The following is a 20,234-nucleotide window of genomic DNA, read 5'->3' as shown; positions in this document are numbered from 1 at the left end:
TACTGAATATGTATTCCAAGTACTGCCGAGGCACAAGTGATAACCTGTTAAGATATACAGGGATGTTTCACATACAGAATTAGGTTTTCACCAAGTCACGGTGCTGGCTGCTAACTTCCCACCTAGTCTTGTTGCACATCACATCCTCAAGCCACCACCTTCATCTTAACAATTGTAAACACAGCCATCTCAGACCTATATTACTGTGAAACAAACTCTGAGTTGGAAAGCTATGGAAATTGTCTTTTAAACAGCAGAACATCATGCATACTACTTTTTTCAAGATTAGAAGTATTGCTTCAGAGGAGATCCCAGTAGAACTCCAGCTATGTTTGCTCTATGCAGCTTTACTGGCAAGCCCTCTATGCAAGAGTAACACACATGCTACCTGTTGTGTATTAAATAATCCACAATTTCTGTCCATGTTTTACTACGCTCTCACTACCAAAACTATAACCTAGAATTTCTGTTTTGGTGATAGAAACAGGTTTTTTAAAAGATATCCTAAAATACAAAGGAACTCAGTGATTTTTTGCATCATGTGGATAATTCAAATGCATATTTAAGCAGGTTTCTAATAGATACGCATGCCTTTGCAGTCTCTGAGGTCAGTAAAATATGCATAAATATTGCATTCCAGATGTTGAAATGCTTCCTAGCTGTGAAAAATATTGACTGGCCTAAAATGAGATTTTTGCACGATACTGTTCTGACTATTGCAAATGCAGAGAGAAAGCTGTCTGCGTTTTGTTTCCTCACTTACACCAAAGCCAAAAAAAAAGAGTTATCTTGAGAAGCTTGAGACTGGCTATGTAAATAGTTTGTATGCTTAAACTCTTCTGTCTTGTGGATATCATGATTCTGAGAAGCGTCTGGAAGAACAATCTGCATCTGGTACCAAAGTGCATTTTATTAAGGATTGTTCTACCTGGCATGGAGATTTGAGGTTTAGGTCAGAAGTCGCCCTGAGACTTTTGAAAAGCATAACTGATAAAACAATCCATTACTGGGTTGAAAACCATATATAATTCACACCATAAGAAGATAAAAAGACAACTCAGTGTCTTTCAACTTTAATAAAAGACCCAGGAGACCTTGTTTTGTACACGAGGAGTCATTGTCTAAGGTGTGAGATAAGAGCTGTGTTCATATTTCAGCCAAAGCTAATGAAAGATGAACAGTTTGCTTTAACGTGGTAGGACAATTAGAGCTACAGCTTTTGGGGGGAAAAATCTGACAACACACGAGTTTGTACAAAGCCTGAATTCTTAAAAAAAAAAAAAAAAAAAAAAAAAAAAAAAAAAAAAGAATAGAAACAACCAACATTTCATACACACCTCCCTATGAGGACTGCATGGAACTAGAAGACAAAAATTCAAACAAGAAATATATTTGCACAAAGACATCCATTAGAGCAGACCTTCATTCTGACACTTATTGCCCAGTTCAGCCAGTTTCAAACTGGAAGGCATACAGAGCAGACAACAGTCTTGCATTCAGGTGGAGCTGCCTACCCAAGTGTTGTTCTCATACTAAGACATACTCCTGCTCTTGTTACTTCACTGGAGGTGTAAGCACAGCAAACTGGCAGTCCCTTGCATCGCAGCGCACTGTGACTTTAGGAAACAGCACTCCCCTCCACCACGCATCACAAGCTCTACATGTAATATTTGCACTAACTGGTACTGACAGGATATGGTTGTGATGATTGAAATACTTCACTTTAATGAACTGTTGTCTTCAATAAATTCTGTAATAACAGCTGACAGCTTTCACTGTGGTATGAATCGCTCTCTGTTGGTACAGTTTTTTTGTTTTGGTTGAGATACTGTAAGACTGTATTTCTAGAAAAATAGGTTAGATGAAGAAAAGGCTGCCAGTAATGAGTGAACATAACACAAAGGAGAGGGGAAAAAACAATCAGATAACGAGCAAGGATATGTAGTGAAAAACTATATTAATCCTTAGAACGTGCTGGATATCTGGGTGCTGGTCCCCCACATTTCAATGTAGGACAGAGGAAACACCCTGTCAAGAACAGAACATTATTTAACAGGAGCCGTAATTATACCACCTGCACACTTGGGAATAAGACAACGAATTCAACTTGCACATTGTCAAAGAGAGAAAATAACTGGGCCTCCCACAGTAGGATCAAGCAGACTACAGTTTCTGGACCTGCCAGCCTGTTTGGTTAGGCTTTGATGGAAGAAGCTTAAGTATCGCATCCTGCTCTTGAACCACAGCTGTCAGAGAACCTAGTAGGCATTCTGACAACAGAGGTAAACCAAGTAGGAAAAGTATCCAACTTGCAGGAGATCACAGTGCTTTAGTAGTTCCAGCAAAGCATACTGCTCTCCAAGAAGAATCCATCGGCCAGCTACACATCACTGACACCTACGCACCTCTGGGCTGATAGAGGGAAACTGGAATATAAAACAAAATTGACCCCTGCATGAGTTTGCCAAGCCACACCGGATGCTGAGATAGTACAAGAAAATGGTCGAGGTCAAATACACATGAAGAATTGCTAAGACAGAAAAAGGACATATTTTGGATATTAGCTGCAACAAAATCTTATCATTCTAGTTTCTAAGAAATTCAAGTACGCTCCTCACATACAACCTAAATTACCACAGACACAGCAAAAACCCACATCAACAGACGCCACTGATTTATCTAGACTTGTAGCCAACACCACTTCAGCAGAAACCACACAACTGCCACAGCATTTAACACTGCTTTACTAGTATCTTCTTCAAATCAAACAACTGTTTCTTCGTTCTGTTACCAAGGGACGGAATGTCGCTTTTTAATTGCAGAATGGTTTGGGTTGGAAGGGAGCTTTAAGATTATCTAGTCCCAACCTCTGTGCCACAGCAAACTCAGCTTCACTTGAGCAATAACTCACTATCCAGCTTTCAGTAAAGCAATGCACCCTTTTCCTTACCAAATGTAAGTAACTGCATCACTAACCCAGCTGAGCCATTCTGGAAGAAGTAGGTATGACTTGTTTCATTACCTAGACTTGCAAATACACAGCTATAGTAAACAATTCTCATTACCAAAGCCTGATGTTCTGCACTAACCATACAAGTTCAAGTAAGTTTATGATACAGAGTTCAGGCTACACTTCTTACTTTGGCTCTGTACTTCAAGATTAATCTTTTATAGTACTATGAAGATTAAACCATATTTTCCCCTTAACCCAACAACTACGCTTCAAAAAACTATATATATGAATATATTTTTTTTTTACCTGATAATTCACCATCTTTAAATTGATATTTTAAAATTGGCTCTCTGGGAATCATAAAAACCGGGTTTTAGATTTCCTTTGGTCCTGAAAAACGTGTCACGGAACTCTTACACAATTATAAATTTGGAGATTTAGGCATGGGCCTCTTCTGTATTTGAGGGATTAACAGCAGGTTGTCTCTGTAGTACTCCCCAGAGGATTCCAGAGGGAATTCTCCTTTATCAAGATGGCAAGCACTTGCTGATAGGCTGTCAGTACATACATTACAAACTACCCAAAGATGGCCCTTCCACAGATCCTCTGAGTTTTTCTCTGCCTGCCTTCCAATTTCCTGGAGGACATCTGTCTTTTCTGAAAATAGATTAGCTTCACATTTACTGGAATCAATTAAAAATGGTATCTGGCCAGCAGCTCTTGGTGCCTCTCCCACTGAAATGTGAGGCAGGTAACAGTCACCCAGGAAAGAAAATCTTCATGCCAACTGGTTAACTGCCCTTGTTCCTGTTCAGACTGACCCAGTGGGAATCCATTTTCAACTCTAAGTGGCTTTATAATCTTTATAGAGTCCTAATACAGATGTTGTTGGCTGCTGTGAAAAATAGCTACAAACCTAATGATAAATATTTCATTTAGAAGCTGTCCCTTGAATAAGAGAAAGGGAAGAAAACAAAAAGATGTGAATGTAAAAGATGCCCAAGAAAGATGGCTAACATTGGTGACTTCACATGGCTTTGATGGCAGAAAGCAATCAGTTTGGCCAACTTGGTAAGCCAAGGAACGTTAACTTCTTAACTGAGACCAAAGCCAAGTGAACAAAAAGACACTACCATAGCAGTTTAAAATCCATTCAAACGTGCCTTGCACTCCACTCTGTCAGACTGCGTTAATAATAAGGAGAATACAGTACCATCATTTCACGGTATCACTCTAAGTGAAGCTATAGTTGATTAGGGGCTTCTAATTAAACAATCCAGCCCTGTTTAATTTCTTTCAAACGCACACTACCTTCTGCATTTCCCCAAATTAAAATGCTTCTTATGAGGAAAAAGTAAAACTGAAATCAGCAACAATCAAGAGGAGATGGGATACCAGAGAGTAAGACTCTTCATGTAGGCTTAGAAATGAATGAATTATGTAAATGTAGCAAAAATTGATTTGTTTCACGTATCTCACGCTCCATAAAGACAGAAAAACTCCTGATTTTGAGACAGAAAAGCACAAATTGTCAACAATCATTTTGGTGTATATTTGGAAAGAAGTAAAAACTTCTTATGAATATCTTAAGAACAAGGTAATCTATCAGCGGTTGTACAGGATAATTAACTGATCATGCTATATATATATTTGTTAAGTTTTCACTCAATAAGTGCACGAGAAAACTACTCGTGACTGAACATCAACATTAACTGTTTATTATACATTTAAAAAAAATTTTGAGCATGGGAGAAATAACAGGGACTCTCTCTGTTAAGAGAAGGTGAAAAAATAAGCAGCAGACGTAAAAACAGCCAACAGAAAGCAGCAATGGATCCCATTCCGAAAGCTTTATTCACCTGGAGGTCTGCTGCAGGGCAGCACGGAATTACATTTCTCCATGGCCTAATTCCACTGTGTTTTGCACTAGTGGAAGGAAGCAGAGAAAAATGCAGAACTGTACCAATTACTATACAGTGGATATAGCAGAGGAAAAAAAAAGCTTTCACATTAATCCTGAATGCTCTGGCCTTGGTGCAAATAATTTTTCAAGCTTAAAAACATAAATAACATTTTTTGCATTTAATAGACAGTCTACAGCATATGTTTACAAAACTAAATAAGCACCTGTGTTTACATGAGATATACGAAGTTCAGTTTGATTTGCATGTCAGAGATCAGGCTGTGAATCTCTGACGATATTTACAGTTGGATAATTGAAATTAATCCTACCAAAATGACTTTGACAGTTCCGAATTTATGGTCTGAGAAAACAATCCTGGAGCTGTTTGCTGAGCTATTAACATGGCTGGCTATGTATTTTCAGTCTAAGCTACGCTGATGAATAAAATCAATTTGCAAGATACAAGCCTATTCCCTTCTTTCTCTCCCTCGCTTCCTGGTCAAGTTGCTTTCTATAAATCATGAAGGAGATGAGATACTCTTGAAGATAGGAGACACACCTGGGTTTTGCTGCTTTGCTTTTTATTTTCAAACCGTGCTAGATATGTTTGTGGTCTCTACTACAGGAATTATGGCATTGTTATTTCCATTTCCTCTAAAAGCAGCCAACTCCGCCAGGAGAACACACAGTCCCTCCAACACCCTCAAGCCCTGCTGTACCTTGGATATGGTTACATCTTTGCATGTGCTTGTGTCTTCAGGGCAGACGAGAGGTGCTTGGGTTTGTGTTTGTTAATGTTTTCTGTTTTGTTTTTGTGAAATCAAAACAGACCTTTAAATAAAGGGCATGTAAGCTGTCAAGGAGGAGAACACTTAACCACAAAGCTCCCTCATGTTATCCTCCTGGCAGGAACGTTATTCGTGGCTCAATATATGACAGTTTGCCAACCTTCCCAGAACAAAAAAGGCTCAAGAAAAATATCTATTAAAGAATTAATTCAGCAATAGTTTCACCTAAGAAAGTAAAAATTAAGCATTTAGAGCGCTCTATTTTCTCATCACTGGCAAACAATAATGTAATAAAATGGCTGACAACCTTTTCCTATTTAGAAGGTATTAGGCCCTGTATTCTTTGGATTCCAATAACGGATTTGATGACTGCAAATTGCACTTGGTTTTGGTACTAAAAGGACAAAAAACCTCTCCCCTTTAAGGATACCAAGTTTTGAATCACAGAAAACTGTTGTAGGAATCTTAAAAGTTACCATTACAGATTTCTATAAAAAATAAAAGTATGTTCCTAACATACAAGAGCAGCTTCATGAAGTCTGGAAACAAAAAGACAACTACCAGTGCTTACAGAATTGTACATGATTGTATCTTAAGTATGTATTTACACTTCCCTTTTAGAGAGGTGATAGTTGACAACTTGGATATTCATCTCACTTCCCCCTGCTCCCCAATACGATGCTTTCCAGGAATACTTAAATTGAAAGCAGGCATACATCCAGGTATACATTAGGGATGAAAGAAAACTCTCGTTATAAAATGTTGATTCCTCATTCATAGAAACAATTAATCACAGTAACAGTGGTCACTGATCATCATCCTATTGCAAGTATGTTATCTTGTGCTCTGGCCCCTGCTCAGAGACAGCTTTGTGAGAGCTGGCAGAATTCTAAAGAAGATGAGGAGATAAGATATTCTGGGAGGATTTCTTTCCCCAAGCACTGCAAACCTCTGTAGCAAGCCTGCTCCACCCTCCTGCTTTGTTGCACACACTCAGAACATAAAAAGCATCTGAAGGAGGTTACAGACTGACATGGTACATTGAAGGCACAGCTGCCTTCCTTTTATCGCAGGACTCCAGGCACATAAATTTACCGGGGGCACTCTGGACAACACCTAGGATTTGTTTTGCCAAACTCATCCAATTTGCAGGCAATTAGTACTGCAAGCCAAAATAAATTCCAAGTTCCTCTGCATAGCATTTCTGTATACAAGTATCAATACATCAACAATCCAAACTGAAAAAGACCACGTTGCTTAACGAGCAAGTAACTCTCTTCTCACCACCTCCATCCCCCTCAGTAAATAAATACACAGATTGCCATATATTCTGTTGAGCTTATTTTTCACTTGAATTCAGCCAACTTAGGCATAAGGTTCATTGGCAGCTGACTGTTCTGCAGAAATACATCTTCAGTCAGTCTGTCTCAAGCTTGAAATCATCCCATCACGAAGGACCCTGCTCCCTTTAGCCACAGACAGCTTGGCACAACTTAAGGTCTCAATAATTATAAGCTGATATATGAACCTTCCACATCATGGCTGCACACCTTACTCTCTTATTTTCAACTGCGAAATACTCTTCAAATACACTGGAGGTAGAAATGAGAGTTGTTAATGAGTGCAAGTGGGAGGCCTGGGTTGGCAATGAAGATTTGCTTTGATACCTCTGACTACAAAAGCTTCCTTGGCAGAAAAGATACTTGAGAAGGTCTGAAGTAAAACCTCCCTTATGCAAATTCAAAACCATTTCGACATAATACTAAGAATACTCTTAGTATTATTTCTTAAAAGTCATGCACACGTCATGAAGGATAACTGAAGTATCAAAATGCTACAGCAGGTTAAGAAAAGAGGCAATGAACGAGGCAACAGATTCCAGGCGTTTTCACACCCGAGAAGAACACTGACCATTAATTTCTGTAACTGATAGCGAGGGTGGAAGCACCATCTGTTGCCAGAACTGATTGGTGGTTTCTGCTGTATATCCCACTTCCTTGAACTCTGCCAATCTTTTTGGCTATGGCTTTATAAAACTTGCATGTTTGTTCTGAGCTTGTCTAAGTTTCTGCTCCCAGCTCAGTCAAAATAACTCACCTGCTTCTAAAACTAAGCAAATAGTGAAAGGATACATATGTTGGTAATGCCGTCAAGAAGAAAAGAGTTTTTTTATTTAAAGCTTTCCCAATTCATGACTTGAAGAGAAGACTGAAAAACTGGTAACAGCAGAGTTCTAATTCGTTCTCAAAAAAACTTGACTAAATTAGAAAATTCTCAACAATCTCAACTCATTTGTGGCCAGTTGACCAGTACAGTGGCACATCACTTACAACAAGAACTCCGAAGCAGTTTCCCAAGCATGACCCCAGTAGGTCTCTAAGTGTCTGCTGCAGGGCTCACTGCGCTTGGAGTAGACATGGAGGGATCTAAGCAAAATAAGGGAGAAGAAAGTCTCCCTTGCCTTCTCAGTGAAGCTTCTTCCCCTGCTTTGGGCAACAAGCTTAAAAGAATATTTTGCCTCATCCAAAAGCAAAGGGAAAGAGGAAATGACAAATCCATCAGGAGATGATCATAACAAATCAGGGAAAACACAAACAGACCGAATTATTCTGCGGAAAGGCAACGTTCAGTTGTTGGAAATCAGACTTAACACAGCAGAGGAGTTTCAGTAATGCTATTTCTAAGTTATCCACAAGTCTAGAAGCATGAGCTCCAAACAATATCCCATTCCATTCCTTTAAGGTGTACATTATTCAAAATATATCACCTCAAATACAACTGAAGATAGATGAGGAACTAATGATTAATTGGTAAGCAAAAATGTACTTGTATTTCTCTAAGTACCTTCATAAAATGCATTTGCCAGAGCAATAAAGAAAATGAAGAGGTATAGTTATTTATTAATCAGGAGTCACCTTGCCAAAACTCAAATAACGAATAAAATAAATTTCCACTCATCCAACTTATGAATGTACAGCACACTTCAATTTTAAGTCAGAAATATGAAATGGAAAGCTCGTTTGTATTTTTGTTCTGTTACTTATTTACTTTATGTACTGAAGTTTCATAAAACCATGACCTTAAAAGCAAGCAAACAAAAACGAATAACAACAATAAAAATGACTGCAGAATAGCAGATGCCAAATAAAAGGAAACAGCCTTTGTGGCAGTATCTTAATTGAAGTCCTTCTCAGCTAATTTGGACAGCCTTCTCTCATAAATGTCATCAAGGTTGTTTTTCTTGCACCACTCCCTTTAATCTACTCATGTTCCTAAAGGGAAGTCCACAAGTTGGTGTTAATCGTCCCTCTCTCTCTGACCAGGCTGAAGCATAAAACAATTATTATTAATTACAGCTATCAACCAGATAATAAAGGATCTCCAGTAATTCCATACCTGTTGACGTCCCATATTTTACTTGTGCTGTCCTTAGAGGCAGATGCCACAAAATCACCACACGAATGCCACGAGCAGTCCCACACAGCTTGGGCATGTCCTTTGAAAGTCAGAACGCATCCCCCTTTTGAGAGGTCCCATATCCGTACTGTTGTGTCCCCACTTGAAGTGACCAGCTGAGTGCCACTGTTAGAAGGAAAAAGAAAGACTAGTTAAGTAAACAACAGTAGATTTTACATTAAAACATTCGTATTTTCTGATGCATCATAGACTACGTGGTCACAGACTAAATATCAAGAAAGAAGAAAAGACATGAAGTAATTATTTCTCATGAGAAAGCAAATACAGGTTCCAGAAATGACATTCCTACTTTCAGCAGCCTATTTATGAGCTTATCGATAACATCGCTGGAGCCCAGGAAATCACTTTCAAAGTAGAATAAAATAGCTTCAGGGAAGAATATTTTTTTTTTATTTCTGAAATCCATACCACTTTCTATATATGAATTATCATTTAATTGTAACATTTTTGTCTTCTGACTCACTGCAGATAATCTCAGGCGCTCGCTATCTATTGACTTCAGATATGAGTATAGTTCCAATGCATTTAAGCACGGACACAGCGTGTCAGACTCAGAGCTCACCTGGTTCGGCAGCTTACATTCTATCACAAAAGGAGAGGATTCTTAATGGGAAAATGGTAAGAATGAACATGTAGAGTAGTATAATACCCCCTTAAAGTCTCTGTCTCAGGCTTTCTTTGAGACAGATACTGTATACTGTGCTTAACAACTGCCCATAGGCTGCTTTTCTCATGACCACCTGTTTTTGGACATACACACCTCCAGCACCCACAATCTCTTGCATCCCAAAACGTAATTTGGCATTTCTAATTATTCTCCTGTCCTAAATACCTTCATCTGATGCTTCTAATTCTAGTGGAATCTATTACAATGCAAAGTAAATGCTGACTACACATGAACCCTCTTCCAAGCCGATAATGATACTACAGGTTCCCTACCACATTATTTTACCAGCCAAGCTGGAGACTCAGCCTGTGGACTCATTCCTTACACTAAAGTCATCCCATATCTTTGACCATATCTTTTCAGATGAAAAAAGCACTGAAGAAGCAGGAACCCAGTGGAGGTACCCAGCAGCACAGCAGTGCTTTCAGTTTCGTTCCTTGTCTTGTTCATTCAATTAGTGTTTTCAGTACCACTGCACAGAAATTCCCAGAAAAGATTCCTTTCCTGAGTACCAATAACTAGTTTAGAGAAATTACTATTTATTTTCTTCATGTGCATTCCTTCACATTCATCTGCATGGAATTTCATTTGCCACTTCATAGTCAACTTTTCCAAACCTAATTCTTCTCCTGCACTTCTTCACAAGGATCCTTCATTTTTACTGCCCTCATTATTCTGATCAGCAAACTTTTCCACCTTTTTCTCTTCCAGTGTCCAAGATCATCCTAATAACTTCAGTCCCAGCACAGATCCCTGAGGGACACAGGTAATTTCTCCATTCAGAACGTGACATTTCATTCCCATTCTTTCACCAGTTTTTAAGTTCGCAAGAGATTTTTCCTTTTTTATTCATGGCAGTTATGCTTTTTTGAGAGCTTCTCTTGAATGACCTTAAGAATCTACTGAAAACCCAGGCAGACTGAATTGATGAGATCGCCCTCGTTCAGTGAGCCCTGCAGAGAACTTTCATAGATTTGAGACTATTTCCTAAATTGTGTTGAAATTTCCCAGTGCTTCAGTATAACAAATGCATTGAGCTATCCTGAAACGTTGCCCTTAGTATCATTTCTACCAGTCCTCCCAGTATAAAGGTTAGATGGACTGATATACATTCATCCCACGGCCTTTTAAAGCATTGAAAAAGTTAATGCACCTTAAGTGATATAGGTAATACTGGATGTTCCCTATTTTATTTATGGAAAAGTTAGTTAAAGGCCAGAAATCCATCAACCTTGGGTATTCAGACTAATTTCTCTGCAGTTATCTCACCATCATCAATACAAAGATTTTGACAAAGCGTATAGGCTTAGAGCCTGAGTGAGGGCTGCAGGAGGAGACCCTGATTTTGTCAAGGAATAAATGTGTTTTCATTAATGGAGCACTCGTCATTTTAATAACTCAAGCTACATCTCACTTGTGGAGACATAAAATTAGCAAAATGACAAATTATTGCACCCTTTATACATTTAGGAAATCAGAACTGTTTTAAAACAAATTCTGAAGCAGGTATAAAGTCGGACTGATGAAATCTATAATTGATTCAGAGGGTAGCAGGCACTGCCACTGTTGTGAATCACAAAAGAAGATTTATTGCTTATGCATTTTTTAATATATAATCCCCAAAATACCACATGAAGAACTCGTTCCTTGGGCTGAATTTTAAGAAGATACCGTCCGGGCAGTGATGAAAATCTTTCAGGAAACAGATATGAGCAGGAAGGTAGTTCAAATGGATTCAATTTGGCAATCTGTGGCAGGGGAAGGAGTTACAAATGAGGTTTAGCACTCCTTGCAGATCAAAGGAGAGCAAAGCAGAGACACAGAAACAAAAGCACAGCCTGTGGAGGAGAAGTTTGGAGGAACAGACCGATAGCAGCTAAGGGACAGACGTGCTCAGAAGCAGAGGGACCCCGGCAGCCCAGCCACTGCAGCACAAGCTCCTCAGCATCCCCCTCTAAACTGCACCATCACCCTGTACACATGATACAAGTTTATCTGAAGTAAAACATAACCATTAGGAAAAGGAGATTTTCTTTAATGATTTAGCATGGCGGTCTCTATTATCTACACAATCCTCTACTGAAGGACTGATTTGAAAACAGTTTTTTTTAATAGAATAATGTAGAAATGCAACACTATATGCTCAGCCTTAAATTTATCAGCAGCTGTATACACACCTCTATTTGAATTTAAAATTCATCACGAACAGAGAAAGCTTAAATTAATTCTGTGGAGCGTGTATATATATATATCCTCCCATATATATATGAGAGGACAGTAAACAGTTTTAATGCTTCTTTACCAAACAAATCAAGGAGAAGGAGACAGACAACATATCAGGAGAGAATAACAAGCAACAAATCCTACCCTTTTTGGTCAGCTCACAACGGAGTGTCTATGAGATCTGTAATCCCTGAACTGTTTCTATGGATGGGATCTTTTTTCCTAGTATTAAATAGGCACAGTTCTACTTCCCAAGGGAATTTTTCACGGATTCCCAATTGATGCCATAAGCCCACTATTCCAGAAAGTTATTGTAGGATACTTCAGGGGTCTGATTACCTTCATGAAATACCAGAAAAACACAGGCAATTAGTACGCTGATGGTGCAGCCCTACAGGAAGACCAGCACATCAGAAGTGCCTCACTCCTACGCTCCAGGATGATGGGCTCTGAAGGCAGAGCTGAACCTTGAGCCGCTCCAGCAGGGTTACTGAGGCTCCCTCTGAAGATGGTGGAGCCAGCAGGCTCTTCTGCTTCCCTACATCAGCTGCCAAGCAGCACCACAGGCCCATCCTTCACAATGTACACAGACTGTCTTCTATCAGCCAAAATAACCAACATCCAGCTGCCTGAAACCTTTCTCTTCCCACCCAAAGTGACAGCTTTTCATAACCACTGAGTATACCTGGCCTGCTTTATCCCAAACCCCAGTGCACAAAGGTTACATTTGCTTCCTCTACGGTTTACTTGGTAAATAACAGCAAGGTAGACTTCTCTGCCCACCGTATCTCATCCTCAGGATCAATCTCAGGCCTAAGAGCTTCAGCAGATGCCAGGGACAGGTACTGCAGATAACCATTTTATTACTATATCCTACGCTGCATTAAGAGAACACAGCACATCTGTGGTGCCAGCATTTGTATGTATTATTCATGTAGCGGTGTGGACGCACCTGGAGCTCTGCAGACAAAGTAAAACGCAGTTCCTTTCTTGAGACAGTTCCAGCCTAAATCAAAAGGAGGTGAGCAAAGCCTTATACGCAGTGCAGGCAAACACTGCTTCTCAAAACAACACGCTAAGACAGCACTTGTGTTCAAGTTGTGTCCTAGAAGAGCTGCAGCAGCAGGTAGCCTCCGACTCGAACTCAACAGCATATCAACATCAGCAGCTCATCAGATAATTTTGAACATGCCATCATCTAAAGCACTATGAGATTAATGGCCTTTCACCATGGCAATTGAAAAACATTTTGAAATCAATCTTAAGCAATTGAAGAAATTGTGTTTCTTATTTACTTCTATTTGTGCACTTATTCTAAAGCAAAACTCTAAAAGCCACTGGACTATTTACAGTAGCAACGCAGGTAGTCCCTAAGCACAGCAAAACCCAAGGCCAGAACTGTAAACAGTGTTAAAAATTTAATTTTGCTGACATTACATGCTAAGCTAGAGAAGAAAGAAGCATCTAGTGCACAGCTGCTTCCTTTAAACTCTTACTAGAAAAAAATGAGTTGGATTGAAAACCAGAACTAATGAAGCCTGAATATCTACAGATATCATCTACAGTATTTTGCCTCTTAGCACCACCACCTTAGCTGCTGATTAAATATAAATACTGGGAATTGATTGATCTTTTAGACCTCAAGCTTTGTCAGAATTAGCCTGCAGGTTAGATGCTTCTAGAGAGCATGGGTGATTGTGTCAGGAACCGGTGCAGAAGATGCACGTACAAAGAATAGGGGGAACGTCCTTGTAAGCTGCATTTTCCTTGGAAACAAGGCTAAAAACTGTGAGGCAGATAGTTACATGAGGAAAGCACAGACCTACCACTGACCATCCCAAGAAAGCAGTATCTCACTTTTCCATCTGATACTAAACTCAACACAAGGGATGCAAATGCCAGGCGTGAGTTCAAGCTGCAGGCATTATTTCTCTTTTGTCCTACTACACTGGTCTCTCATGGGCTTGTAACCAAGGAGAGATGGTGAAATCTGGATGAATTTTAAAAAGTTGAGGTCAACAGATTATTGAGAAGATTCCCATAAAAAAAATACAGGTGAATTTTTCCACACTAGGTGAGAGACCTGCCTGGACAATGGGGAACAGGACTATGTAGCTAAAACTTTCTGTGGGTACAAAGGAAGACAGCACAAAGCCCTAAAAGAGAAATATATCAGAAGTCACATGGAAACAGCATCTGGCTCAGAAAGTCTTGATAAGAGAGAGTCCAGGAGGGTGCTAGGACAAAACCTGACAAATGCCCTTCCAGTTCCTACCCATGCCCATGCACTCCCTGGTGCTCCATGCTCCGGACCATCATCCCATCCCAATGATTTGCATTTCACAGCATGTGTAGCCATGCTCGAGTTCTTAGCCTGCATAAAAATAAAACACCCAGCAGCACAGAGCCTGATTCCAAAGTAAGTCGCATCCTTCAGAATACAGGCTTAAGATACAATTCACTTTTTTTTAAGTTATTTTTATGTCCGAAAGTCTGAGCCACATTAATTATTTCAAGTGACATTTCTTGTTAAAACCCCCAGGTTTTTTGATCCCCGTGGCTCTTTTTGGCAGTTCTTTCCATTATCCACATAGGCTATATGCTTGTCCAAGCCATACCTTAATTGCAATGGTACATTGTTCAGAATAATCTTAAGCCAAAGTTCTATTTGTTAGTACTCATCAAATGTCATTTACACAGAAAGCGATGGCTAGAACACCAGAAATAGAAACGTGAGATTTCTTTTCTTTACTTACATCGTTTAATCACCAAAGCTGAAAGAGAACTTTCCAAGATGCAAAAGCCAATCACAAACTGACATTTTATAAACCAATGAGAAAGTTCAAAGTCAGGAATTGGAGCAATAACCAGCAGAGGGTGGATGGCACATAGGCGTGTAGCTTTTTGTGCCGTCATTCTGCAAAAGCCTGCCACCCAAAGCTACCAGCTGGAAATCAGCAGAAAGTCTTGTCAATGCATAGTATGCCAAAAGCAAACTCAAGGTGATTTTTCATTCTATGTTACTGAATTGCAAGATCCTTTGAGCACATGCTCGCGTCTTCAAGATCCATGACAGGATAGCTGCATTCCCTGCCATCCCACTTAGCTGACAGCTCGGTGTGATAACAAAGGGAAAGAAGTAAAGCATTCCTCAGGCATGGGTTCCCCTGCCAGACCCTACAGCAGACACAGCGTCATGGAAAGACATTTTTATTTATTTGACAAAAGTTGATGTTCTTTTATTAAAACTTCCTTGAAGCTGCAATTTCATGGCTGCAATGCATTCAACATAACACGCTCCTACTACCAAAAAAAGATTCCCAATGTGGTATACACAAATTCTACAGAATGACTTCGATTGTAAGCACATCCCAACCAGTTCTCCGAATTCTAAAGCATTTTCCCTTTCTGAACTGAGTACTGATGGCAGAAGCGGGCATATCCAATCATACACAGAAATAGCATTTCACCTGGTGCTTCCCACTGCTCTGATCAGCCTGGCTGTCACAACGTGCAATTAGTCCTTTATTTCAGGGCTTTGGCCTGCTCTAATCACAGCCCACAGTTCGGCACCCAGGGTCACTACGATGATATTTTGTCACGTCCACATGGTAGCACACTGTTCCAAGCTCAGGTTATCATCTGCACGGCCCGCAGTCAGACCTGCTCCATTGCAATCCATTAGCTTGCTAAGATTAGCTTGGTCCCTCTGCAGAAACACGGAGTGCATTACCATTCACTGCAGGCGAGTCTTTTTAAAGTATAAAAAATGAGCTAGCTGTCTTTCAACGTCACGTAATTAAGAACAGTTAAATGAGATTTTAAAATAATTTAGGCACCTGGTAGAAGGCAGTTTTAGTCCACACAAAATTGCCTTTTAGGAGCGTCTGGAAGCGTGCCAGGTAAGAAATAAAAGCAAAAAGATAAAACTGGCTACAACACTTGGAAATTAGAGGGAGTGAAATGCACAGACAGCAGGCACTGGACAACGCGGGGCCCTGTGCAAGACTAGGAGCCCAGTGAATAATTACCTTTGTAATGGTTAAAATTGTCATGAATAAAGTTCTCACAGCTGGTATTCCATACCACAATTCCACAACCTACCTGCTGTGACATAAGAGAACTTCACCATCCTATTGGAAGTGGAGGAGCTCATACTAGCTTGGCCAATGAGACCAAAATTGCAAATGCTGCATACAATGAAGGTAGATTCAGATTCTGGCCATACAGCTGTGCCATCTTGCTTTAGGATACTACAAAAAACTAACATGCTTTCCCATAACTGTTATCTGTTCTGTACCAATGTTCTCCCTCATCAGCATCAATGTCAGTTGAAAGATTCCTATACAGTATTTATGTTTTAAAAATAAATTAGCATATTTAAACCACATAAAAACATACACAGTGCCAATCAGTGGCCATAAAATACATTAAACAGCATGTTAATAGCGTGCAATGCTTAATATCAACACCCATTTCATTCAGCACGTCTTTTTTCATCCATTGGAAAGACTCCAAGACCTCAAATTCTAATGAATGCCTGTTGATGTAGGCAAAAGTGTGGCTTGGAAGGAGTTCAGATACATGAATCCCACATACAGAGCAGATTTATGACCCACATTAACAACGATAAACTTGTGCCACAGTTCCTCTGTAAGGCAAAGTCGTGGATCAGCCATTTCCAATTCATTATCAGTCCCAAATGGGTGTCCAGTCACGCCTAATTCCAATCAATGAGCCGTAATTAACCACAGTCATCAATCTCATTTGCACGTTTCTACAAAGCATCATTTTTAAGCTGCATATTTATGTGCATAGAGAGTTCAGAGAGTGCATAAAGATTTCCCTAGTCTGTGAGAAGTTCTGCACTGACACGTGAACATTTCCCAGGAACCTGGAAGACCAACTCATGCTGTGCAATGAACTCTCGATCGCAAAACCTCGAGGAAGAGCACACAACTGCACTGGCGCCTATACTGTGGGCAATATCAGATCTCAGAGCCATGCCCTGCTGACAGGAATATACCCAAAGGCAGGGGATTAGCTAGTGGAGGCAGTGACCAATAGCAAATTAAAGTGTGAGGATGAAGGAGGAGCTAAAATGCTGAATATTGACACAATGCTGCGTGTAAGAAAAAGCAGCATACCAAATTCCATTCTTTACAACAATGGTTTTATGTGAGGTCATGCAGTCTAGTATCTGAACAATCAAGGGGGAAAAACAAAAAAGAAAAAAAAAACAAACAACCCAACGCCAGAACTCCAAACATGGCAGACACAGACACACTGTGGCCCTTTTCCTTTCTGTTCCCTAATCATTTTACATATTCACTACCCAAAAAACAAAGAATACAATTACAAGCTGAGAACAGGCTTCCACATCCACTTCCTTCAGTGGTCAAGAAATCCTGGTTCTTACTTCACAGATGGTCAACATTGCATGCTACTCGTGCCACTGCAACTGCTTTGTAACTGAAATTACCTAAAGCACTGAAATGAAAAAGGCTGAGAGAAAAAACATACGCAATAAATGACAGCCACACAACTCCTATCTGGTCTTTGCCCAAGACGAATTCTCCTCATTTCAAACATCCCATCTTATTGCGTACTTAAGACCATTTTGAATTCATTCCCAACTGGAAGCAATAATGTAAATTTCCAAGCCTGGAAACAAGATTCATGGCAAGAAATCCAAAATATCCACGGGCTTATTTCAAAACGCACTGCCCAAAGGTTGGGAAATAAGTTATATATGCTTTACTAAGAAAACATATTAAATACTAAAGGAAAACACTTGGAACTTTTGCCACTATGCAGGAAAGAAACAATATCAAGAACTAAGAAAGAGTAATGAAATCCACGCAAGGGTTAATTTTCCAGATATGAACTAAAATATCAAATTTTAATTTTCTGGCCAGAAGATTAATGAAACAAGTCTACCATACTATTGAAAACAAAATAAAGCAAGCAAGCAAAAGGAAACAAAAACACCAGAAACCTTCAACTCCAAATGAAAATTAAAATCAGTGTGAATACTTAATGAAACCTAAGCCTCCTATCTTTAAAGGGATGCTTCTATATGATTCAATTAAAAAAAAAAAAAAAAAAAGCATTCAAATATTTTGGGTTTATTTTCAACTGAAATATCTTCCATGCTGCCTCACAATCAAATTGCCTTTCTCCAGTCAACTCTAGCACTAATGTTTCTTATTTTAACTGCTACACATTAGGAAAATGCACATTTTAACATAAACATAGACGTCTCCTTACCTACTCCACTAGAAACCCTTGCAGCAGACTTTAGGGACAAAACAATTGCCTTTATTGCACAGAAGAAAACAATAATGAAACAGGAATGTTAAAGACATCGAGATTATAATTGCAAACAATGAAACATAACATAGAAGATTCTATTATAAGAGATGTTTTGATGTGTATAACAACCCTGGAAAGAGCTGGAGTAAGACATTTAGCAGAACCACAGGATTAGATTGACAGCACTGCAACCAACCCAAGCGAGGAATCAGTAAGCTTTCTGTATTTTAACTCCAAACTCTCAAGCACCAGCAAAGCTAGAAGAAAACCTGAACTACCCAAGGCCCAGAGTCTTCTGAGTGAACAAAAGTATCTTTTTCTCCAAACCAAAGCAAATGACTTGAATATCTGCAAAACAGCATTACCCCTGGTGACTCATGGCCAGCAGCTGTACTAGGAACAGCTGAAACTAAAAGCCAGGGTGAAGTGTACAAGGAGTGCACAAATGGCATGAAGAGCCATCAAATTTCAACTGGATGTTCATAGAGCATATTCATGGCCCCACTGAAGCTGAACTAATACATTTAAAATACACCATTTTATTAGTGCTCTAAGAGATTTCAATTGCATTTTCCTCTTTTTCCTTTCTAACTGAGAATTCATCATACAAAGAGAACTTTCTCAAATAAGTTCTATTCCATTTCCACACCAGATCTGACTATCCATATAGCTGAGAAAAGTTCTCTTATTTTCTAAGCACCTAAGCATTTAAGCCAAAATATTAGAGATTGACTACTAGAGCTTTCCTTGTAAAGAGATCTACCTTGATATCTGTTTTGGGAAACTGAAGAAGAGCATCACAGTGCCTTTTTGACCAATACATTGAGATTGGCTTGATGATCCCAATGGCTCCTACAGCTGTTTGCAGGTCTAAAATTCACATAATCAAAGAACGTAACATGCAAAAAAGTCATTTAAAAGTAAGACCGTTTCTACGTAGGCAAAGAGTTCAGTATATTTGAAAATTATTTACCTTATAGACAAGCTTGGAATTTAAGTGACATTATAAAGGTAAGGTAAAAAAAAATGCTATATAAAGACCAGCTATCTTTTTTGTAGCAGTAGGAGTTCTAACACATATAAGGTAACATGTTACAGGTATCAATACTTAGGTCCTTAAAAAGGAGACTTAAAGGAGATGCTTTGTTTTTGTGATGGAGGGGCAACGAACTCACGAGTAACAAATGCATTATATTCTCTGAGAGAAAAAAAAAAAAAAAGAAAGAAAGATGCAAACACAGTGGAAAGAGATTAGAGAAAATAAGCCCAATAATAAAAAAAAGAAAAGAAAGAAAAATAAAATAAAAATAAATAAATAAATAAAAGAAATCCCAAAGAATTCCTGAGTTTGAATTGAACTGTTTGATTTGACCAAATTCAAATCCACTACTGCCATCAATAAAATTATTTCCAAGACAAAACCAAAGTGACAACATCAATCCTTTGGAGTCCTATCTCACTTTGTCATGGAAAAATGTTTGAAAAACACAGCCAAGGATTGAGCTTTATTATTCAAGAGAACTCATGCATGTAAGACTGGCCAGACACCAAAGAAAAAACATTGGTAGTTAAATATTTACTACTCAGAAAAGTAGAGAAATATCATCCAATAAAATACATATATATAATTAAATATCCCTTGCCTTCACTCATTATTTACTTTGTGAGGGAGATGTAATCCTTCCTCGAACCCCTAGGTGCACAAAAAAACCCAAACCGTTTTAGCAGAAAGCTCCAAAAATGAAAGCTTAATGTTATCCTAGCGTTCATTTTCCAAGCTGTTGGCACTTGTGGCTGTGACCCTGCACCCAGCCCCTGGTGGGAGAGATGGGCTTTTGTGGCACAGCTTTGGCCTGAAGGCTGCTTGGGCGCTGAGCCGCTCGGGGGCTGACATCGGGATGCTGCTCT

The 20,234-nt window shown here is 39.2% G+C and overlaps 1 protein-coding gene across 1 annotated transcript in view; it reads right to left on the bottom strand.

Moving 5' to 3' along the window:
- SPAG16 (sperm associated antigen 16) overlaps positions 1–20,234 on the bottom strand; it is a gene marked incomplete at both ends in the record, with an annotated part of 350,116 nt that overhangs the window by 143,060 nt on the left and 186,822 nt on the right. The window contains one exon of the mRNA XM_079538894.1: positions 9,041–9,226. Within this exon, the coding sequence (XP_079395020.1) occupies positions 9,041–9,226 (186 nt within the window). The remainder of the gene's footprint in view (positions 1–9,040; positions 9,227–20,234) is intronic.

This window comes from Tetrao urogallus (genome assembly GCF_951394365.1).
Source record: "Tetrao urogallus genome assembly, chromosome: 8".
In the NCBI taxonomy this organism is placed as follows: domain Eukaryota; kingdom Metazoa; phylum Chordata; class Aves; order Galliformes; family Phasianidae; genus Tetrao; species Tetrao urogallus.
Note: the sequence above shows the minus strand (reverse complement) of the source record. Positions and strands in the feature narration are given on the sequence as shown.